The 25,123-nt window shown below is 36.1% G+C and overlaps 2 protein-coding genes across 4 annotated transcripts in view; both read left to right on the top strand.

Moving 5' to 3' along the window:
• Ndf (Nucleosome-destabilizing factor) overlaps positions 1 to 18,175 on the top strand; it is a 34,180-nt gene extending 16,005 nt beyond the window's left edge. The window contains exons 8-10 of the mRNA XM_012362558.2: positions 14,104 to 14,214; positions 14,330 to 14,774; positions 15,038 to 18,175. Of these exons, the coding sequence (XP_012217981.1) occupies positions 14,104 to 14,214; positions 14,330 to 14,774; positions 15,038 to 15,237 (756 nt within the window). The 3' untranslated portion in view covers positions 15,238 to 18,175. The remainder of the gene's footprint in view (positions 1 to 14,103; positions 14,215 to 14,329; positions 14,775 to 15,037) is intronic.
• A 938-nt stretch (positions 18,176 to 19,113) lies between these two features.
• Positions 19,114 to 25,123, top strand: part of lilli (lilliputian) — a 199,455-nt gene continuing 193,445 nt past the window's right edge. The window contains exon 1 of one of the 3 annotated variants that reach the window (XM_067352889.1): positions 19,114 to 19,445. The gene's annotated coding sequence lies outside the window, so the exon portion shown is untranslated. The remainder of the gene's footprint in view (positions 19,446 to 25,123) is intronic. The other 2 variants (XM_067352915.1, XM_067352904.1) reach the window with 2 other exon arrangements.

The raw sequence follows: 25,123 nt of genomic DNA, 5'->3' as shown, positions 1-25,123 counted from the left end.
TCGTTGCTAAATGTCAGCATTTGCCAGGTCATCGCGTGGATGTGATTTTAAGAGCACAGTTGCGTTTTGATAATTTCAATTCGTATTTATTGGCGACGTTCCCCCTGCAATATTTCCGAAAAAAAAAAAGATACGCGTAAAGCATATGTTTACAATCAGAGTTTAAACAAATCTGACATCTTTAGAAATTATGTATAACAAATCTATAATCTATATCTCTATATATAGGAGGAGTCCTATTTCTTCTCTACAAATAGAATTTTACAAATAAGTACACAGGATTATGAATAGAACTTCTCTGAGACTTGTCTAGAACAAGTCGGAATCAAGAAAGCTTTTGTTCCCAGTTGGGTCATAAATAGTGTCTTCTCTCTCTAGGTAAAGGCGTAAAATCATAAATAGTACTTCTAGAAGTCATGTATAATGTGGAACAAGTCTAGAATCAAGGGAGGTTTCTCGCGTAGGATTATAAATAATACTACAGAGACAGTAATCGTATCTTGCACGGAATATTTTACGTCAACCAGCCTGTTTTTCGAAATGAAGATAGTGCAACGAGATACGACTGTCACGTTCGACGTGGCTTGGAGATAAAGCGATAAAAAGCATTTCGTCAATCGCTGTGCCGAACGATACGTATTCGGCCTCCAGTCCGTAGAAAGAGACCTTAAACTTTGATTCCCGCTAATGGAACCCATCGTGTAGACGGTAGAATTTCACGAGCATCCGGGCCAGAGAGCGCTCTCACGCTCGCTCGTGTTTAATCAGATCCATTTCGCCGCGATGCCTCAACGTCTACAGCTGTCGTATAGATTTTTCTAGAAAGTATAATTTTTCGACGAGTCAATTATGCTATAGAAGATTTATAACAGTTGATAATTTAATAATAGGACTATAATGTGCAGTTATAGTCAAGCTGGAATTGGTATCATAGAGCCATCTTAATTTATATTAATTTATATAGAATTTCAAACGGATGATATAGATAGTAGAAATATGCAGAGAGTATAGAATTGTAGAGATACACACAGAGCTACTTTTTAGAAACAAACTCGAGTTTCTAACAATAATTATGCCCATTGCATTTACAAGCATTTATTGTAGCGTTGTTTAAGAAGTAATAAGACATTGCATTCCGAATGCATTGCTATCTCGAAGTGTCTGATATATATGCATGTGTTACGAACGTAAACAGACATTGAAAGACGTTAGTAGCACACATAGATTAAGAAGTATAATATGTTCTAACCGCGAGACAAAGTGCGACTTCTTATCGCCGTAATTTGCGTTGTCGGATACATCAACTATGGACTATTGCGACGTAACTTCGTTGCCTGAAATAAAATCACGGTGACGCAAGCGAGAAATACACGTGTTTTCACTTTTACTTTAGTATCAAGCACTGCTATATTTTTCTGCTGAATTCGTTGGTTCCTTTACGATTTTACTTTGTGCACTTTGCCTCTTTTCCTTGTTTTATGAACAGAATTTTCGACTGCATCATTGTGCAAGAATTTGTTCATAAAATTTGCAAAGTATTTTTGGATATCCCCTATATAGCTGTTAATACGTGTTCCCTACCGTTTCGTTTGATTTCCGCCCGAATGCGGAAAGCATATCGTGGCGCATTCGAACGATATACGAGGGATGGAAGCGTGTATCCCTTAGGTCTCCATCGTGCCATATCGATCCATGACCTAACTTTGTTCTTTCGCCAGCAATACACGAGCCATTTAGAGTCGAATCGGATACATCGCTCAACGCTGTTTTCGAGCTCAGACCAAGGATCGGGATAAGCTAGGATTTGTTTCGGCAAAATTGAATTTGAGTTTCCAGCAATTCTGAAGCACATAATGTGACAAAAATATGAAATAAAAAGGATCTACATATTTAATTATTAAAAAATAATTGAGTAATTCTTGTAAAACTGTTCGTTTGCGTTAGAGTAATAGTAATCCTTTATTCCGCGATAACAATATACAATTATGTAACGCGACGCGTAATTGCAAACAGTCGATTCAATTGCGTAGACCGTAATGCATGTATATATATGGCTTGTTTGGAAACCGTAACGACTCGTTAATTGCGCGCAATAGTAACGCGCGAGGAAAACAATTTCGCGGCCGAACCAATGAAACGAAATGTTGTAGCCACGCTATGTGATACACTTTACGAGCGTAACGTTGCTTATTGCGCGAATCAGAAGCAACCATTTGTCAATAACTCCGGAGCCACCGCGATTCCTATGTTTGCCCGTGAATGGTTTATCTTTCGTACCAGGCACGCCTCGCAAATAATCGAAGCTATTCGTTCCGTTAATAGATTCACCTCCATCGCCAGTGCATAACGAAGGTCAATAATCCGATAAAACTATTTGTGTCGGATGAAGAATTCGCGATAGCACGCGTTATTGGAACATCGATCGTCCTTACGCAAGTCGTGAGGGCGTGTTCGTCAAACAACGTGCCATGTATGTTATGTTAACAAACAAAAAATATCATGCAAACACAATCACGTTTAATTTCAGTTTTCGCAAAGCTATGGCTGTTACTAAAAATCAATGATATTTTACTGCAATATTTTTCAATAGGAAGATTGGAAATAAAAGTATATTTCATTCCGCGAGCACACGATATTTTATCTGTATTTACATTTCAATATATATTTTAATTCAATATTAAATTTATGTTTTTATATTGTAATTTAATATTAATAATTCATTTATTTTTAATATTGTTCTTCAAAATTCTAGTAAAATGTGACGATAATTTTCCCATGTTAACAGCAATTATACGGAAAGTTTTTCTGTTGTCACTGCGTAATAATCTGCATAACAATATAGCTTGTGTTTCAAAAACGCATTTACCTGACGCAAATTATCGCGATTCAGCTCGAAATATTTGCGAAAGATATTATATTGTTGACTTGACTGTGCAACTGCAAGATTTTCTGGTTTAGATCTGCTATTGATTTCCATTTCTTATTTTTTTTTATTTTGCATCAGTGGGATTATTTTACGCGACGAGCGAGCTTTTCACATTCGTTCGTTAGTACATCCTTTACAAATCCTGGATCACGTAATTCCATGTAAAAGTTATATTCAAACGTTGTTTAAAATCTAAAAAAATATTTTATTTTGTACTTTTAATTCACATGTGTTACAAACGTGAAAACAATTACGAACGCAGGTTGTTGATATCAAAATTTAATAGCACATTAATTACATTCCACTTTAAATTCAGGCCTCATAATATCCGTAATGTGACCTACACCATTTTCAAGATAAATGCTTCATGTGCGTGTAACCATCTTCATCAAATATGTAACGGCGCTCTCGTAGATTAATACGTGACGTTTGTGGGAGAGAATTAATGGGCAACCTTCGACCTATTGCAGCGCAGAAAAGATGAGTCGTTCAAGTTTAATGGACTTGTCCGTATTATTACTTATTTCGCATTTTCGATTGGCATCGTTGATTACACGTACCGGTATCATTCAATGTTATTTGTAAAAACAGCTATTATTAATTGCAGTAGATGAAGAACAATTTTCTACAATCGAGTCTTTCAATTTTGAACAGAACTTGATTTCAAAAATATGTTTGATCGCTTTTTTTTTCATGAATAACACAAATAATATTGGAAAATGTTACATTACGTATTCTGTGACGATTTGAATCTAGTTATTTGTGCAATTTCAGAATATTTTTCTCAAGAAATTCTCATGAGACGTTACTTATTTCGGAATTATTTACTTCTTTCCAATATTTGAAGAAAATATTTCATATTTCAAGAGATTGTTTCTCTCGGCATATTTTTCTTTCGGCACTTCACAAGTCCATCTTGTAAATATTCTAAAGAGGGGAAAGGACTTTGAGATATCCGGCTGACACACCTGCTGCTCACTTGTCTAAACTGTCACGCGCGCTTATTCGCCGATATGGCCTTGGGCGTCGACCGTCGTCGTCGCCCTCGTCGTCGCCCTCGTCGTTGACGACGTACAATTTCGAGTGCACTATGATCTATAAAAGCGATTCTGTGAACGACTTTAAACAGCCGGGCAAGACATGCCGACGCAAAAGAAACTCACATCGAGTAGACATCGGCGAGACGCTGCCGTCAACGATGTGATGCATTAAAAACAAAACTTGTACGCAAAGAATATTAATAATCTACAAATAGTGGAGTTACATAATAATTTGTAAAATTAGTAACACTAATAATGCATTCACAATCGTCGCTTTCGAGAATATCGTGAAAATAATCTTTGATCGACAATCGTTGTATTTTATTTCGTCAATACATTCTATCATTACTTATTTATTACTACGTCGAAATTTTGGAAAATTTGAAGAAAGCCCAATTAAGATTGACAAATTGAAGATTACCATTAACACTTTATCCGCTTGTAAAGATCCTGTTTCCTGCTATGGAACTGAAATTTAAGAAGGGTTGAAGGATGTCAGCCGAACCAGATCGCAGGTTACTTAGCTCGAGAGAACGTGTTGATTGCGTACTCGTATTACCTAATAATAAGATCAAGCTTGGCCTCGATTGGCAAAGTTTTGTAGGTTACGGGAAGGCCACGTGCGAAAACTTGCTTCCATCCTTGCCTGCACACGCCGTCGGTCATGGTCAGGGGGAGGCGGCGTCGAAGGGTAGGGTCATCTGCTTTTTCGCTCCGATCTGTCTCTGTGTGCACCAAGGCTTCTCTCTCCCGTAGTCGTGCGTCAGTTAGCAACGGCAGGTTACTCCGCAAAACGATGCAAACACGTGCTTTTACGAGTTTCGTATTGATCTCGCCGCCATACCCTCATCTTTTTTTTTCTACACGTGCAATGAAATCGTTGAACACGTTGAAATTACAGAGTTTAAAATTGCACGTAAAGAAAGTTAGTTTACAAACCACTTCAAAATTGAATTATTCATAAAAGAAATGTTTATTCAGCGGCATCTCGTCTTATCAATTTTGACTTCTTGTTAACAACTAAATCACTTTGAAAGAGAAAAAAAATATTACAGAAATTTACAGCGTATTTTACTTTAAAACATATAATAGGAGTGGATTTATTCTTTCCGAATGCTTATTTTATACTTGCTTTCCTCTCTTCTTATATATATATATATATATGTCTGTCATGTTTCTTAAAAATGAAAAACGAAGTCTATTGCTAACGATATCAAGTTGTGACACAATCGATGTCGACATTTCAATAATTCAGAAGCAATCGCGGAAAATGATATAAATGTCAGATGTATTGAAACAGAAGAACTTTTTAGAAATATATTTTTTATATAACAATTTTTAATCATTTCTAGATCTAGATTGTTAATTTACTTACTAATAATAATTTCTAAATGATTCCTAATAATTTCACGATTGTTTTCCCAGATCTGTAAAAATAGAAACGAACGATACGGATAGATTAAAGAGTTTATTCACGAAATATCGCGTGTCGCTCTTATTGTTAGTAAAACATATTATTCATTGAACATGAAAAGCACGTTTCCTCGAAGTATGAGATCCATTTCTGCGCACATTACGTAACGACGTCGATAAGTAGAAGTCAAGTGGATATCCCTTCGATGGAAAAGGGTGCACCGCCGGAATCGATTGCTCTTAAAGCATCTCGTAAAAACCTCATTGCACACGACACGATAAATCTCTTTCCGACGGAAGAGAATTACACGCGATAATCTCGTTGAGGACTTTACCACTCGGAATGTAAAAGCACAAATCGTTGTACTTGAACATTTTCTATAGTCATAACTTTTAAGTGCTACTTAAGACATAACGCAAAATCATGAAAATAATGGTAGAACACGAACGTTACCGAATACTCTGTTCTCTCGTAACGAGGCCGATATTAATATTTTTTAAGTCGCACGTTCGCTTTCAGTCGACGCGTGCTTTTTAGCTGCGTCAATTTTAGATGCGACGTTTTTCCGAACTTCCTGTCGTCTACGCCCTGCGGTGAAAAAAAAAGTACAGCGTCCATTACATAATACGCTTAGCGTTCCTGCCAAAAACAGTGGGAAAGAATTCCGTTTTAAGTGCATCCGTACCAAAGCGGAACGGCACTCTCGTGCAGCGAGGAAGAAAAGAAGTCTCGTTCGCCTCACGAGCGGGGGCAATAGCAGTCGCACGCTCGGGTGGGCTGTACATATCGCCTTTCTTGTCGCGCGAGTGCAACGAGGAGATACGATTCTCGTACGGAATGAGAGAGACGAAATGGCGGTGGAACGGCGGCCGAGCTTGTCGAGCAGAGTCGAGAGGAGCTCGCGATCAGCTGGGAGCTGTGCGGCGTTGCCGGCTCGTGACCCCCGGCCGCCGTGCCGAGCGAGTTCTCGCCGCGGATCAATAGTGGGCCGATCCGACAACGCCGCAGCTACCGTCGGCTCTTTATTTAAACGTGCCGGTCACTCCGCAGCACGCCTCTGCCGACCGTATGCTTCCCTCGGCTCCTTTTCTCGCTCCCTCTCTCTCTCTCTCTCTCTCTCCTTGCTCACTCGTCGTATCGTGCTTCTTCTTCAACGACTTCTCTCTTCGCACTCTCGTTGTCCTACTCTTTTTCTCGACTTTTCTTTGCATTCTTACATCGTCCTTCGACTTCAGTCTTTCGCCGATCGGACTGACATTTTCGAAAGGTCTATCTCTAACTTAACGATCCTTCTGGGAAAGATTCGAACGGACAAAGCCGTTGCTCTAGCTATTGTATTCACAATTATAAATATACTTTGCGCTGGATGAACGCGGGGGATTACAGGGCTGTAGATACGAGCCGCGCGGTTATTGCACCTGGGTGTTACTTGAATGGACGTAACTGTTGTAACTTGTCGTCGCGTTATGCCATGGAATTAACTCGAGCGAAAGATCTGTAGGTAGTGATATGTTAATATATAAATATCAGCAGATCTGTTATATGGGTGCTTGAGAAAAAATATATCGATCTGATATGTATTATTTTAAGATTATTGTATACAAAGCATCAAGAATATCAGAAGAGAAAATACAGGAGAGCGTTTCGACATTGGATTTCCATGACAAAGCGGCAAAGATATTCACACTGCTTGCTCAAGAGTCTGTTTACTTACAATTAGCTGCTCGATGATAAAGTAGCGGCGCATGGAAGAATTTCATCTGCAAAACGGTGAAAACAAGAAAGTTTTGTGGATTATGTGGCTTTCACACTAATGTGATTGATTGCTCTCACTCCTTTCGTCTTTCAACAATAACGAAAATCCCCCGTGGACAAAGTCGACCTCGACAAAAATCGACTTCCTCCGCCCCACACAAACGCCTCCATCTATCGCCTACGTGACCCATTTTCTCTTGCGGAGAATAAAAAAAAAGGGAAACATCCTGTCGTAAATAACTGCAATTCAGCAACGTCGTTACGAGATTTTCTTAAATCCATCCGATAATAAAACAAATTGCAGCGAGGTAATCCTATTGTCTTCTAAGAACCAAACCACGGTAGACTCGTTCCACGAGTATTCGTGTTGCGAGTGTCACGCTTAACCTTTTTTGGTTAACCTATAAAGACATTGTTGTATAATATACTTCTTTTTCGTGTAAATAATACATATTAATATCAAATTGCGTTATTTAAAAACAGAAACCTGTTATTTTAGCAACCATTTCAGTATTCAGTAAACTTGATTTCTGTTACTTTTATTCTTTTCATAAAAGCAAGAAAATCTTTATCAATTTTTTATATATTAAAATATTTTACATTTTTATCTTTAAAAATGTTTGAAAGCTATTTGAAAAAATTCTGCGGCGATTGAATAGTTAATGACGAACGATTTTATCTGATATTCCATTCTTTGGTCACTTCGTTTTTGTGCACGTAACCGGCTTGTTCCGGGTTTTTATGGCGGCTTGCTAATTATTCCGCTGCTAACATACCCCACCACTATCTACCGCCTCTTTATTCTCCTTTTCGTCTACTATGCACATTTCTGCCGAAGTCGCTGGTATCAGCAGCCGAGTCAAATTTATCGCAAATGAATTTCCGCTTGGACGTCTTTTGTATCTATCTAGCACCAAAAAAAAAAAGAAATAAAAATTGCGTACAATTTTCTTACATTTACGGCATTGAGATTTGTATCGGAGATGCATAAGAAATGCATTACGTGGATTATCACGTAATTTCTCGCGGTCACACACGATAGAACGATGTTTAATTAAATGCACGACCGCACACGATCGCGTATATGCATATGTGTGTGTTCAATTTGTGAGTAATTCATATTTTGCCGTCAATCGAAGCAAAAACTCTTTCATGCGCTGGACGCAACAATTCGATTATCGCCAGATCGATATTTATGGATATTGAGATACAATCTAATTTTAATAACACTAGCTCTCCGCTGATAGCGAAAATTGTTTGCTTCGTCTTTTTGTAGAATATAGAATATTATTTTATCCAATTGTTTTGTCATTTGAATTTTCATTAATAATATCAATGGTAAGGCAATTTTAATAATTAATACTTAACAATTCAAATTTCCCCAATTTTAAGCATACAATATTATATATTCATATTTCAATAACACTGGGTTCGGTCTCGCCTTTCCCAACGTGGGTGTTTCGCTTTCGTCGGAAATACGTTGGTATCTCACAATCGCAACAGCGCAATAGCGGGTGGCACCAATTGCTCCTTGATCTGTAGGAGAAAGGATTATTCCTGGAAGATTGAATTCCTCTTAATTCTTTTGCAAAAAAAATTATTTCTAATCTGAGCTTTTTATATGAAATACAACTTGTGATGATAAAATTTTTAATACAATAAATGTATGTTTATCAGAATAATTCAATAGAGAGATAAAAGGACACAAATATATTTTTATCAAAACGTTGCAAAATACACGTCAAGATAACAATATAACATATTAAACACGTATAACATATTAAAATTTCGAATCCGATAGCAAGTACATTGTTTTTGCTCGCGAAAGAATTATATTGTTACGTGATCAGAATATTTGAACTTTCAAGATATCTTTTGTTATATTGTGAAAAGAGAGATGCATATACAATTGTGAAAAGAGATACATTAAAGAAACATAGAGATGAATAAGGCACTAGCCTCACTGGCAAATACCTCGCCTGATGAAGAGTTACGTTCGCGATTGCAGAGAGGTTACAAGTGCATAATAGACGGAATGCGGGAATGGCAAATGATATTGTCCGCTTGACGACCATTAAAGCGAACGCTAAACTGTCAGTCTCAATGTTAAACATGTGCATGACCACCCACGTGCGTTACGTGGAACAGACATCGCGAAACAACAGTATTCTACTTTTACATAAAATTATGCAACAATTGATTAGTAATGAACTTATATCTCCTTCTTTAATACGATATGTAAAATAATCGAAGATAACTAGATTGTCGCAAGTTTGATAAATAGATAACAAATCTTGCATATGACGCATTAAAACCAAAAAAATCATATAAAAGTTTAAAGTGAAATATATTGCAATATATTTCGTACGAAAAGTAAAATACTGCACGAGAGTGGTGTAAAAAAAATCTTTGAAGCTTTTTCAGTTTTTGTTTAATATAGTTACTTAATCAGCCGTGACTACGTCGGTTATCGATAAGGTTTTACTGCCATTTGAGCATGTAATTGTGCAAGATAATATCCCAGTGCATAAACCTTGTGAAAAATTAAGTTCATGAATTAACGGTACGATGAATATTATTATGCAAAAAAAAAAAACAGATATTCGTTACGCTGGGCACTTACGTCTAATTTTTTAAAAGCAGCTGTTGCTGCTTTTATATTTCACATATGATCGAATTACGATTGATTTCGTGTTAATCTTATCAAAGTAGCAGTTGCTTGAATAATTTATAAAACCTCTGAGTGCGTTATTGACACAATAATTGAAGGACAATTAGAGAAAATTTCATTATAAAATGTCTGATGAAATAAATCTTCAATTGTCTCTACAATTGTGTAAAATACCTAATCTTGAAACAACAGTGGGATATATTAGCATCCTTGTGCTAATTGGACAAAGTAACGACGATTTGAAAAAACGCAATGCGACTTATCGCGTGAAGATGTATAGTATTGGAAATTGCAGACTCAATGCCGCAGTACGCTAGAGTTATCGAATTACGAATGGTTGAACTAGACTCCCTCGACGTCGTAACGTGTTATCGCGACGCGAAATGCAAACGCGTGCACGTACGTCATGTGCAGCAGCGTTTGTCCTGGAAACCGTTGGATTCCTTCCATCATGGAAGCCGTACGAGTTGCCCAAGTTGGTTCAAGGCCGTCGAGTGGTTTTCACACAGCATTATCGATATTTGTCGCTGACTGTGTCTCCCGTCTGTCGGTTCTATTTATTTACTTTATCGCGAGATTTTTTCCCGACTCACGTTTGTTTTTTTGTACATTTGATACGAAGAAATTCGTCGTGGTATTGATTACCCAATTTAATTCTCAGAGAGTTTATGCGACGTATTATGCAATGTATTATCTTGCAACAACGGTTTTAGCTGACTAATATAATCTCGATACTCACATACTTATGATTAAATAAATGATAACAAGAAATAAAACAGTTAAGAGGTTTTTTTTTCAGTTTAAAAGATCTTTTCTATATTATTCTGTATTTTATTTTTTATGTTTTCCTTATAATTTATTTTACTTTTCGCTTTAGCTTTCACAATATATTCAATTCTCTCGTGAATGTTTAACATATTTAAATTTTTAATAAGAAATATATAAATTTGTAAATTTATATTGAGGAAAATATCAGGACTTTTTTTAAATTAGTGATTCTTCCGTGTAAAGAATCTTAAAATAACGAGAGTTCAACGTTTACTTATTCGGACATCTGCGCAATTATAAACGACCCCATTTTCGTCGCGCTGGATAAATCTGTACTTGCTTTCCGCTCGCGAAACGTCTTTGAGTTTGAAGATATTTGTCTTCCCGAAATGTTTTCGAAAGTCATGTGATAAACATCGTCGTAATGATGCCAAGCGATCGATAAACATTTCACACCAAATACTCGCGCCAAGATGCTAATGATTAAACTTAATTTAGTAAGAAGTTACGTTCAAATTAAATTTCAATGTTTATACATGACTCATAAGATATACAATTATGTTCTCAAGAAGAAATTCTGCGAATTTTAGTGTATATTTTTGGGACCATCAATTAAAAACTGAATTTTTGACAGAGCAAATATTTGACAGAGTTAATATCCCTGTGTCGTAACTGTGCAAAAATATCTTTAAGCGAATTAAGTTTTAAAAATTCAAATCTAAGATTCAAAAATTAAATTTCTGCGAAAAGTAATTTTTTACCTTTGTTTGGAAATTAATGGATGAATATTTCCACTAAGGACATATATAAATTCTAAATTATTGAAAGATCTGCCATTAAAATACACTCCGGGACGCCATGTGTGTTGTGTATACATCACGTGGGTGGCAATTGAAGAGGAAGAGAACACTCGATTGCTTTACGTTGCGTCGCAATATACGTCACACGAAAAGAGAGAAAAGAGACGGGGCGGTTCTTTGACCATTAATCGCTTAGCACAATTCCTAGCTGTTCATTCAAAGCTCCTTCCGTCTTCGTCGCAATAGCGACGATGACTACGACGACAAAGGTCGCATCAGGCGTGTAATAAATTTTACAACACAAACATTAAGTCTGCGATAAAAGCAGCAACATAAAAATATGTTTTGAAGGTAACGGAAATTTATTGAGTCTTGTATTTTTTGTTTCGCGATTAGAACAACTCGTTAATGAAGTAAAAGTCAGATGTTGAAGGAATTGTTACTAAAACGAAGAGAAAATGTAATTACAAAAATTATTACAAATTATTATCAATGAGTCGCATGACGTCACTCTTTGTATTCATGCCGTTATAAATTGTTTGTGAGAAATTTTAAACATTTTATAAATAGATATTAAGTTGGTCAAGATCACATTCTGTATGTAACAATTCGCCCGCTGACGCGAAAAATAATCCAAATTCTTCGTCGTTATTTCTTCACACCGATGAGACACAGCGGAAATGCGTCATATGGGCAGAACGTGAGCGTTGAATGTAACTTTCGAAGTAGACCATAACGACGGGATGTTTCTTTACAAAAAAAGACCCTTTCGCGATGTGAAAAAGAAGTGGAAAACTGGCTCTTCAAATAAACGCGATAAAAACAGGAATGAATAGAATTTAAAAACAACGCGTTTATTATTTTACGAAAGAAATCGCATGTACTGAATTTAATTTAGAAATTGTTTATAGCGCATATAAGATGAACTTGTAAACTCACATGACCCATTTTTGTTTTTTCGGTTGTGTTTTTCGTCAACACCGTTCGATACAGCACTCTATCTCTTGCTTGTAATAATACATGCCGGATGAGATAAGAATTCGTCGTAGATAAGGCATGTTTATCACGTATATACAAAAATCGATTGAATTTTCATAATGACAAATGCCTGTTTGGTGCCTGATTCCGTTATAAAGTTATAAAAGCTCCGTTATACGTGAAAAAAAGCATGCTCGATATGAATTTGCGATATTATTTGATGTATTGCATGCATCGGTTCCTGTTTGATAAAAACATGATATACAGTCATTAAAAATAGAACATTAAAATTATTTCAAGGTTTCAAGATAGGTATAAAAAGAAGAATGTCATGTCACTCTGAAATAGCTGCGTATTAAAAATTTAAGATTTTTTTTCTTAAATTTATGTTAAAAGTTAAAATGTTAAAAACATCTAAATATATCTTGTATCTTTTTTTCCTCAAAGCTAATCCTCAAATCGTGAAAGGTATTTAAATATTTTGTTCTTAGTGATTCATTCTGTGTGTAGGTTTACGTCCGGGTAGACTCGAAAGTGAACATTAGTCTTCTGAACCGCAACAATATGGTTTGGACGAAACATAAGCAACACGTTTCAGAGGCTGTCGATTGTTGACTCGGGAATAATTTTTACATGGAACTACAGCTATTGTGAGGTTGAGCGTAGGAAATGAATTTTACAGATTCCAACGAAAATGGAGTTTGCCGAAGTTCGCTATCGACTTTAGAATAAATACATCGTGATGTCGGCAGTCAGTGACGAAATCAATTCGTCAATGTGATGTAGCAAACTGCGTGTATCGTTAATTTTGTGACCTTGTCCCCGATGAAAAACCATCTTGGAAATCTATTTAGAAGTTGTTGCTCTTTAAGAGTCTGTTTGCTTTCTCAGTGAGAAAATTTCGAAATGCTCATGCTCGCAGCAGAACGTGGACGTGGAACGGCTAATAATCGTCGTCTGCCATTTTTGTCACGGAAGAGCGTCACGATACTTTCAGAAAAATCTTGAATCCCCCTCGCTCGCGATTTTCTCGGAATTCGCACAGGAATTCCGTCGGAAATGAAAAATTCCGTACGCCAGAGCAAATTTATAACGGTGTTTGCAGTCGACATGGGGATCGGTGAAAATCCTCTTGAGCAGCAATGGCGTCGTTTGGTGATGTGGCCGGCGTACCGAGAACGCCTCGGTTCTCGTTGCTTTGCAACAGCACAAATGGCGCTTGGCTCCTCGTGGTGTCACCATCTGTTAGCGATAGTTGACATTAATTGTAGTTTCACGGTTTCACGACAGATGACGCCATACTATTTAATTTTGCGTCGCATTCGCGTGATATTATAAGTGAAATCTAATATTTAAATATAATATTTATTTAGAAATATCAAAAATAAATTATTAATACAGGATTGTATATTATATTAATTAATATTAAATGATATTTATATTAATATTAATTAAATATTGAATAATATTAAATTATATATTTTATATAATTAATGAAAATAATTTTTGAAAATACAGAGAACTTGATTTTTTTATTGCTATAAATAACTATAAAGATTATTTTTTTACATAATCTATCTGTTTTTAATTCAAATTGCAAGTCAAATTATATTTTATTTTAATCACAATCTCTATGCTTTTGGCTAAATTGTATTTTAAGATTTTTGCATAAAGAAAATTAGAAATGCAATGTATAAATGATGAAGCATTAATAAGACTTATTAATTTTCTTATTATATATTTCTTTGCAGTGTGCAGATTTTGTAAAAGCAGGAGCAGATCAAGGCTTGACACCATCTGATGTTGTGATGGCTGCTGATATCACCTTTTCTTGTGTGGCTGATCCACAGGCTGCCAAAGATGTAAGTGTTTAACTTTAAATATCATTCTTCGAAGATAATGAGCTATTTTATCTCCCTGTATAAATTTTTTTGTTACAAGAGAAACTATGCCACATTGAATTCAAATGTCTTTCAGATGGTGTTTGGCAATTGCGGTGTTCTGACGGAGATATCTCCTGACAAGAGTTATGTTGAAATGACTGGCATTGACGCAGAAACATCTCAGGACATTGCCGAAGCGATAAACGGCAAAGGGGGTCGTTATTTGGAGGCACAGGTGCAAGGAAGCAAAACCCAGGCACAGGAAGGCACTCTTGTCATTCTCGCTGCCGGTGATCGGTCGCTCTTTGACGAATGCCAATCTTGTTTCGAAGCTATGGGCAAGAACAGCTTCTATCTCGGCGAAGTCGGCAATGCTTCCAAGATGAATCTCGTGCTTCAATTAATGGCCGGCGTTACTTTGGCTGCTTTAGCAGAAAGTATGGCACTCGCAGACCGCGCAGGACTTCAACAGAAAGATGTTTTGGAAGTTCTTGAGTTGACCTCTTTAGCGTGCCCGGCAATTCTTGATAAAGGCAAAGGTAGACGTTGATTTATTTAAGCTAGTTATTTTATCTTTGTGCATTAATTCTCAATCAGTCTGATGCAAGGGTAATATATTACTAAGATCAAAAGATTTAGCTGTAATAATTCTTTATAAACAATAATTTTAAATCCAACATTGTTTAGTCGAATAATCCTAATATTGATATATTATAACGTTTTCTCAAATTTATGGAGGCTTAACAAAACTGAGATTTATCGAACTTGTAGCTAATGAAGCTCTGGATATTTTGCTTTGCAGCAATCATCGAAGGCGGTTTTCCAACCCAACTGCCGCTGCAACATATGCAGAAGGATCTGAGATTGTCTTTGGGCATGAGTGATCAATTGGAACAGCCTCTTCCGTTGGCTGCTGCGGCGAATGAAGTGTACAAGCACGCGAAACGTCTCGGATACGGCGAACATGACGCTTCAGCCGTTTATATTAGAGCCAGGTTCTAACGCAGCATATGCTTCGTGTTGTCACCGAGCTTCTGCTACACCGTATTTATTGCGATACCTGACGTTATTTCCCGCCGCCACCTGAGGAGAAGAAAGAGAGAGAAAGAGTAGTACGTACTTTAACAAGATACTCGACTTGGTCTGCGACTTTAAGATATACCATACAATCAGATTTGTGCGTACATCTATAAGATTTTATGGAAGATACAAAATGCATTTTAGAAATAAAAAGAGCGCAAAATCGCAGAAGAATTTCGTTGACGCGCGTCGAGGAAAAAAATATTGCAATTATTTGCAAAATAATCTTATCGCATATTATGACAATGATAATTTCAGTGATTTCAATGATTACAGAAATATCTTTTTCCTTCTGATACGTTTCGTTACGCGTTTTCCATGTGCTTTTTCATGAAAGAAATATTTTTCTTGATGTCGGCTCATTTGATGATCGAGCTTCCCGAGTCGCGTCTCGACTTCGATCGCGTGAGAGAAGCTAAGCCTTTGGCTCAGTTTCGAGAGATTCGGGACGTGTCGGAAATATGTGCCTTACGATACGGATTGAAGGAAGATTTATTAATGTCATGTCACGGTAATGTCATCATATGAAGTATGAAATGCGTTGAGAATCGTGATGACAATGAGAACTGATGACAATGAACACATTGTATCGGCATGAGATTATCTTAACAACAAACTGACAGATTCGCCGACGTTGATTACAGTTTTGATGATAATCACAAACATTTCATGGTATACTTATAAAGTTAGATGACAATGAATACTTCTAAGATATTGTCATTATTATCATATAATTAAAAAATTGGTGTACTACTATATGAGTTGGACAATATTTTAGAAATATTTAATTTGATGAATAACAGCAAGGAGAACTGATTCTTCTATGCATACTTTTGTCTTCTGCATAACTTGTAATCTAAAAGAATAGATTTTATAGAGGCACTTTTATTTTGTAGTTTTTGAATTTTTATCTCGCACTTTGTATAACAAATAAAAGACATATAATGTTGTTCTATATTAAATATTAATTATTATATTAATGTTTCTATTATCAGATCAGTAAATTATCAGAAAAAAAACTAAAGGCGACTAGTTATTTTTCTAGAGATACTTCAATAAGTATTATAGACAGTGTACCATCGTCATTAAGTTTGTTTATGCAGAAGAATTCTGCAATATCGCCAGAATTCGAGGTTTGAATAAAAAAGATTTCTGTTTGCGCTCGCTGAGTCGGCTTGCTTTTACGACGCTTCTGTTGATAAGTCGATAAATAGCGCTTTTTATCTTAATCGATATAATAAACTTTAGGAGATATCAGATATATAGGAAAAATAGGAAACGTTATTTAGTATATTACACGTTGCGTTTCTTTTTCAACAATGATATCAGCACAACATCAGTTCTCCTCGAACATCTGGTCTAGAAAACATAAGTTAAAATTTGCATATCTGCAAAAAAATATTTCATTCTTAATCTCTACTATTCTACAATAATAAAAATGTCGATTTTCAAATCAAAGATGAGATCTAAATTAAACATAATAAAATTAAATTTGTTAATATAATGCACATTGATGAATTTTTACGGTTTATTTTCCCAAACTGTCCCAAATCGCAGCGCAATTTAATTGATACACAAGGATCTTTTTCCTTAAAAGCATTGTGACATCGCGTGTTCGACGGACATCGACTTCTCGAAACAGTTTCTTGGGACGGTTGCCACGATAACGTACCCCCCTCTCTCGTGTGCGATCGTACGATTTTCGCGAGAATCTTTTTTGACGACGAAGAAGGAAATGAGTGAGTAGAACGCTTCCATTTTCTCAGGATGGTTGTGTGATTCTCATAGGCAACACGCGATGAAGTCGAGAGCGATCAGAGGACCGCGAGTTGGCATAGGAGAGTTGCGATCGAGAAAAACACGAATTTTCCCCGATTTTAATGTGACCAGACATACCGTCGATGTTGAAGAAAAATATAAGAATCTTAAAAACATATATTGAAATAAATTTGCGCTACCTATCTCTGATTGTTATTTGTGCAAATTTTATCTCTTGTTTCTGTAAAGAAATATGAATTTAGTAACTGATTTTTTAGTTTAAATTAAAAAAAAAATATATACGTAGATAAAATCTGGGAATTGTTTCTATTTTAATAAATATGTTATGTTTTTTTTCTAAATTTTTATAAATATTTAAGTTTTTACTTCTTAAGTTTTTCGTCTTTAAGGTAAAAATTAAAAAAAATTACAATCAATTAATTTGCGCAAATTGTTGCTTTTGGGAGAAATTCTTAACTTTTGTGAATATTTTATAGAGTCCAAAGAAACCTAAATAAAACTGTTATTACTGTAGGGCCCCACAGTTCTCTCATTATATAGTAATTTTTATATCTCTTCAAATAATTATCTTTTGAATTATCTGCGTATTTGTCTATAAAAATAATTTCTTATTAAGTCAAACGGAAAATCGTGTTGTATGCTCGACGTGATCTCGAATTTGTATAAGCGTCTGCGGGAAATTGCGTAGCGTATAGCTAAAATAACAGTGGCTTGGCGCCATATCACACGTACGATGATACATGTATAATTAGATACGTACACAATCAACAAGTTAAATAATAACATTAAAGTGGCAAATTGTATGCGTATAAATTGCAATTGGTGTGGATGGAGGGATAGAAGAAGAAGAACATATTAAATATTCTACAGTATAAAACCATAAAAGAAAAATATATACATAATTAGTAAATATTAAGTTTACTAAAGAACGGAAAAGAAGATAATAATATGGAAGAAATTAGTGTGAGTGTGAGAGAATGAATGAGAGTATATGTTATGCGCATTACGTAACGGCAACAGACGTTATATGTTTTGTCACGGATACAATGGTTTTTGAATAAATATCTATTTGAACTATGAATTTAATCTTTCATGCCTTGAATCGGAAATTACTGTTCTTAGGTTGATATTTTATTTCAAGTATAAAATGTCTGGTTTATTTTTCACATACATTTCATATACTCGCTATTTTTATGTATTTGTTCAGATAAAATAAAACAATTTATTTTTCAATGACGACATTGTGCAGTTTCTGTTCTCTCAACATATATGTTTCGATAATTATATTTGCAATGGTTATATTTTCAAATTTTTCTGGGAAATCTAAAATGTGACACTTTGATAGATCTCAATCTGTCATGGTTTTATATGTTTTAGCTTGAATATCAAGGAGTGAGTTTTTGACAAGTTTGCCTAAGGCTTAGGTTTATTGCATGTATCGCATGCAAGCATCGCTATGTAAGCATCGCTATGTAAGCATCGCTTCCCGTTATTCATTATAAAATTCAAGTATCTAAGTGAGTAACAGGCAAAGCCACTTAAAAACTGAAATTGTTTTTTATTTGTAATATGTAGTATTTTAAAAAAACATTCAGAACCAATTGGGAAATGCCAATTTTCATTAATTTAGTTCAAATAAAAACGCCGAATAAAATAAATATAAAAAAAAAACGAATCAATTATTTTTTTAAACGTTATTGACAAATAATTATTTAGAAATGTTGAATTTATATTAAAGCCACAACTATAGTGATATTTCGGTGATAAAACTATATATTTTTTAATTAAGCATTGTTTTATTTAAATAATCCCAAGTTTGATTTGTGCAGTCAAATACCGATAATTATTCGAAAGGAAATATCGATACTTTTTATATTCAAATTATATTGGCGGTCACCCTTAGCTGAATTCGTATCCGCGCACGCGCATATTAAAGAGCGCCGAACGCCTTCGCCGATACCTGCTGAGAGGGATGCTGATGGTGGGGATCCGCAGTGTTCGGCACGGAAGGGAGCAGTCGTAACGCGGAGGAGAAAGAGGGACGGAGCACCCAGATGACACCTGTGGCTCGACCCCCACGATCAGTCCAAGCGCGACCGTGCACGCGCCGCTCCGTTGTGTTGTTTTTACGCGTTCCCCGCTTACGCACACACAAATACGCAACCAGTGTGACGCAGACGTACAATCGGTGCGAGAGAGTGCGCGTGTACACAGACAGGGATTGTTTGTCGCCTCGAGTGCACAAATGTACTGTACGATTCGAACGTATTCGCTCCACGTGCGACTGTCATCCCAATTGTCACCGATCGACGCAGCGATATCGAGAAGAGGAGATTCCTACGGAAGAAACGGTATGTATTTCATGTGCATTTACGTAATATGGCGCGAAACTCGAAAGCAGTATGATTTCCCCGAGTTTAAATATTGGTGCTATTGGCACCAATATTTAAAATGGCTCCTATGTTTATCTGTGTCATGAGTGTAAAATCTGCTCTCGCGTCGCTGCTATTATTAATGGCAGAGATAAATATGCAGAGCATATTCGATTGAAACAAGTTTGCATCGCTCGGGCGAATTAATGAATGCAGATGCGCATCGTAGCTCTTATCTAAATTCATATCCTCCCATTCATATAAAATTGATAAAAATTAGACTTAATTAATAGTCCATTAATAGTACTGTGAAAACACTTTTACGTCAAAGCCATTTGCATTGTTGTAAATAAGCCTAAAAAAGCCTTCTCGCCATCTCGCCAATTTCACACCGCAACAAATCATCTGACGCGAACTCTAGCGGCGCGAATAAATATAAAGGTTCTTGTTGCGCGTTGCGTCGGAAATTCAGCTAACTGATTTCGATCTTTGCAAATTGTTTTCGTTTTGCTCGCGTTGAGCAAAGCGCCTCTTCTCTCATCGACGACAACTGGCCGCCGCGGTTATCGCGGACGCCCGAAAGTGGCTGGTCGCGGATACGCCGCGCCGTCGAGTAGCGCATGTAGATTCTAGGAACAAGGTCGTCGATGTAGAGCGTTACTTTCTAGACGGCGCGGCGTTTCCGACGCAACCGAGTATTACCGAGAACCGTCTTCTCCGCAAAAATACATGGTCATCTACATGTAAGTTTATGTGAATATATATATATATTTGATTGTATTGAGGATTAGCGGATGTTCAGTATGACTTGATAGGTTAGTATAGTAATTAACGGTTCTCAGAATTGTTTTCATTTTCTTGATTCGACATGGTCTGCACGAATGCTTCAAAAATCACTGGAAATCATAAAGATTATTTTTGATACTTAATTTTAGTTAGTTTACAGTGCAATATTAGTGGAAATTTTCAAGTTATGTTTTGTTTACATAAACAGCGGAATGTAGAAAAGTCAAAGTTTATTTGGTGAATGCTGAATCTTTAGTTGCGAATATTATATATGTGAGGTATCCGATAAATCAAGTAGAATCGCCTGAGTGCATTATTTTTATATTCAACATTACTTTTTTTATTAATTATGCAACTATTCGAAAGAACTTATCTTCTCTTTTTACTTGTGTTCTTATAAAAAACAAATCTTAAGATTTATAGACATTGTACATATATATAATACATATCCGGCAATATACATGATTGAGACGTTTGCAGCAAAAAGAAGTAAAATGTTGAATGGACAATCGATCAAATTATGCATCACTGTTAACTTAAAAGGACGTTATTGTATTATATGTCGTTTAATATGGAAATAACAAACCGCAGTAGCTTATTTATTATATTCTTCGTTGATAATTTCAATTGATACAGTGATTAAGGGGTCAAGGCGTTCATGTGCCGCCTCTTGTGTATTTCTTTATCTTTCTCATATCTTTCATAGTAGGCGTATCTTTTTTCGTAATAGCGCATCCTCTTCGCCTTTATTCTCGCGGTCTCGCTTACAGCGAGAAAACAGAGCGCGGCCCGCATGTCCGCCAATGCGAGACGGAGGCGCGTTTCGCTCGCGACACGCGAGAGACTTCGGAAATCCCGTTTGCGGCGGCGTCGTCGGCTGCTTAACGACGATAGCTCCCATCTACATAGTATTTCTCGGAAACGGTGTTGATATCGAAGCCGATACTTCGATTCGCCGAATTAAAGAGTCATCGTGGAAAAAAAAGCAAAGCAAATACTGCGCACAGTTCCTCGTTCCATTTCGAATTCAGCTACGGTGAATTCTGACTAAGCGGTGGCTTTATAATTCGAAAATACGAGCTATCTCAGTGAATAATCTTCCTATTATATATTTTTTGGTCAAATTTTTATTAAAAAATATTTTTTCGATTTTTCTTAAGCGAAAATGTAATTATGGAGAGTGAAATCAATCATTTACCGCAAGTTTATAAATGTCAACATTAATTATCTTTACATAATTCTTATATTTATTATAACTCATCTTAAATTAAGGATTTCTTAATTTTGATTCAGGAGAAATTAATAACTTTCTTTTTTGAAATTTTTTGTTGAAAATTGATATTTAATGGAAATTTAATTCGATACAGTCAAGATTTCCAGATGATATCATGCTATTTGTAGCTATGTACACATTCAAAATGCAACTGTGACAGTCTAGCGCGTCTAAAATATTATTCATAAATATTTATCATCCACGATGAGATTGCGAAAAGCACGTGACGAAACTTGCGTCATCTGCATTATAATTTTCGGGAAGTCGTTGAGATTGATGTCGATTATATTTCAAATCTTTCTCACGTCTCGTCTATTTCCTAAAATTTACTTATTCACTCCAACGTTACGTCTCGATATTAGTTTAAATAATGGAGATTTAACGAAAGTATCTTATTGTCGCCATACGGTGCTTCATTGAAACAATAAAATGTTCATCGTATCGGCGACGCTTTGCCGATACAGTTTTGTTTGTAAGTGCGCATTCGTGTGAAGTATCGGTCGATGAGATCTCGGGCAAGAGCGAGAGAGATGCGACGTTGCTTGTGGCGGAAACAGCGTGGACAAAATTACGATGGCGACGTCGAGTCGATGTCGAGTCGAGTCTGCTTCTCTCCGTAACCCAAAGCAGAAAATTTACCTTGGTTCGAGTATCCCCTGGAGATTAACCCTTTCCGGTCGAACGATTTCAATCGCAACGCATTGTGTCTTATCTAAGCAAATTCAAGTACGTTCTAGGAACAGCTGTGGCATTTTCTTTAAATTTTCTCCTCAGAGTTTTTTCCTAAAAGAAGGAAGGATTTATAATCCGATCAAAATTATATACTTTTTTTTCGCAATATCTACAATCTTGGGCGATAGCTATTATGAATTATATTTAATATTAGATCAGAGAGTAATTGAAGAGTACACGATCGTGATGTAAGAAGCATCAAAATGGACAACATTTATTTTGTTAATATTGTAGCACTTTATACAACGTTATACAACATTGGGTCAATATTGTAGGATTTATAATCTATTAACATAATTTATTAGATAGATTGTGCTCACTTTGACACTTACAAGACTTTGGCATGGCACATTTTTCAATTATTAAATTACTAATGATATAAAGATAGATAGTGATTAAAGAGCATTTCGTCACCAATGATTTAATCACTGATTGTAGTTATTAAATTACTAATAACACGCAGACATTGTTAAATTAGAATTTCACGTATGTTAAAAGAAAATCGGCTACATTCAGTAGCAGGGAAAATCGATTAAGTGGAAAGGCGTTCGTGCTAACAAGTCGAGTCTCGTCGTCGCACATTCCGAAGAGCGGATTCCGAAGCGGTTTTCTTTTAGAGAGGGGACGAAAGAAAGAAAGAGAGAGAAGTGGAGCGCTTACGGTACTGATTTTCCAGCGTGCATTTAACATTGCTCGACTCTCTTTCTTTTTATCCTCTGCCAGTTTTCGTTTGCGCAACAAGTGAAGGTCTGACATATGGAACAGGATATGAAAAACGTAATCAAAAATTGTCGGTACACTGTAAAATTCAATTTCGTTTGCTCGATATCAATAGTAATGCTTTCATTGTAAAAGTGCGTAGATAGCAAAATTGAAAAATTTAACTATATAAACGCTTATATTTATATATAAATTTAATGAACAATTGCGAATTTAGAAGTGGAAAATGTGAGGATATTTAAAATCTAAAAGAAAAAGAAAATAGCAAAGAATAATTTTTGTTCCTCCAAAATAAGAGAATATTTTCTTTTTATTACTTTATATATTTTTTACTTTTAAATCTGACAATTGGGCTTAATATATTGACATTTCAAATTCTTTTTCTCGCTAATACGAATTTCTCAATTATTCTTACATGGTTTTTGATAGGAAAAATAGGAACATATTTTCGTATTGAATACTTTTGTAACAAATTGCCATGTATCTAACGTAAAAGTATGAAAGAGTTTATTTTGTGCTTGGAAAAATTGCAATTATAAACGAGATCTCTCGTCAGTGTATAGAAGTCGCTTCTTTCACGATAATGTATCATGAAGACGCGCGAGGTGACATTAACGGTCGGTGAAAATAACAGCGTTACTGTCGTGGAAAATAGGGTACCTCATCGGCGGCGCGCTTAAATCACATCGCAATAAATTTGCATGTCGCATATTGAATAGCATTTATCCGGGCAGAGCGAAGCCGGCGCGAAGTGCCGCTGGCCGATTCGCCGATTTAACAAATCGCGAAAATGTCAGCGACTCGACGAGTAGGTCGTTTGCCCTTGTAACACCAGGTACTTTCGACTTTGGTGAGAACGGCGTGTATCAACCGGTTCGCAAAAGGATCTCGCTTGTGTTCGGCCGCGCGTGTTTCCCTGCCACGCGCGCAATTATTACGATGTAACTTTCAGCGCGGCCGCGTTCGATTCGAGAATCTTTCGTATTCTCCTTCGTATTCTTTCGTATTCTTTCGTATTCTCTTTCGTCAACTCTTTGGGATCCTTTTCTTCATCCAGCCGCAAATTGCGCGCACCGCCCCTACAGGTTGTCCATCCAATTTACGCACTTCCGAATCGTATTCTTTAAAGCGTATACTTATCGAAAGTTATCGGTTATTAGGATTTACGAGCTTCGAAATGAGACCATTCCTGCGTCTATGTCATTTTCGCTGTTTCGAAACGACGGTGTATTTGTCTTTTTTTTACAAAAAATTATGAATACGTCTTTAAGTAACCCGAAATTATATCAAGTGTTCCGATTCGAATCGCACGGATCGGCTATCCGAAAGTACGAGGTGCTCACATATTTCTACATAAAGACGGAGAAAGTTTTCAGTCTTTTTTTAAATTTCTTGCGCGGTTTTTTTATATGCCATTTCTCCAAAATCATACGTTTGATGCGAACTTGATAAAAATTACAAAACTATATCCTATGGCCAGTATACACTCGTTCTTTTTTGTTCCGTAAAAAAAAATTAATATTTCGAAAAAATAGCAAATCTGGAAACTTTCTTAAGTCCTTATGTAAATGTAATGAATCTCGATGATGGCCGAGTAAAGTTGATCGCGAAACTCTCGATATCGCGAGAACGGTAACTCGAGCACGCGAACGGAGGATTCTCCGGTCGCGGAGTGGAGCAGAGAGGAGGAAGATGCACGTGGTGAAAGTACATAGAGACGAGAAGGCGGCAGAAGCTGTGGGAGAAAGGAATAATTACGGTTTATGACACTGAGTGTCGCAACGGAAGGGACTGGTATGCGTAATGCTTCTTACGCGTCCTTCATTATCCGTTTAGTTCCGCACAGTTAGTAGTAATACGTAATATATTCGACTTTTACGAAGTAGAATGTTCTCTTGTTCTTTTTAACAAATATGAGATCAATTTTAGAATTATCGGATTTATGACTTTTTTCTTTTGTCAGTCTTGGAACAATTTTTGTTAAATGAACGATGTCGTAAAAAACTAGGGATATCGTAAACTTTATTGTTTGCTCATGGCCGGCTTTTCGCACTCTGTAATTTAAATAACTAAATTCTTTAAGCTAAGACCGTGCAAATATTTTTGAAATTAATCAAAGAATTTTTTCTTTTCACTTTTTTTGTTC

Source organism: Linepithema humile, chromosome 1 (assembly GCF_040581485.1).
Source record: "Linepithema humile isolate Giens D197 chromosome 1, Lhum_UNIL_v1.0, whole genome shotgun sequence".
NCBI classification, from domain to species: Eukaryota; Metazoa; Arthropoda; class Insecta; order Hymenoptera; family Formicidae; genus Linepithema; species Linepithema humile.
This window is presented reverse-complemented; position numbering and strand designations above follow the sequence as displayed.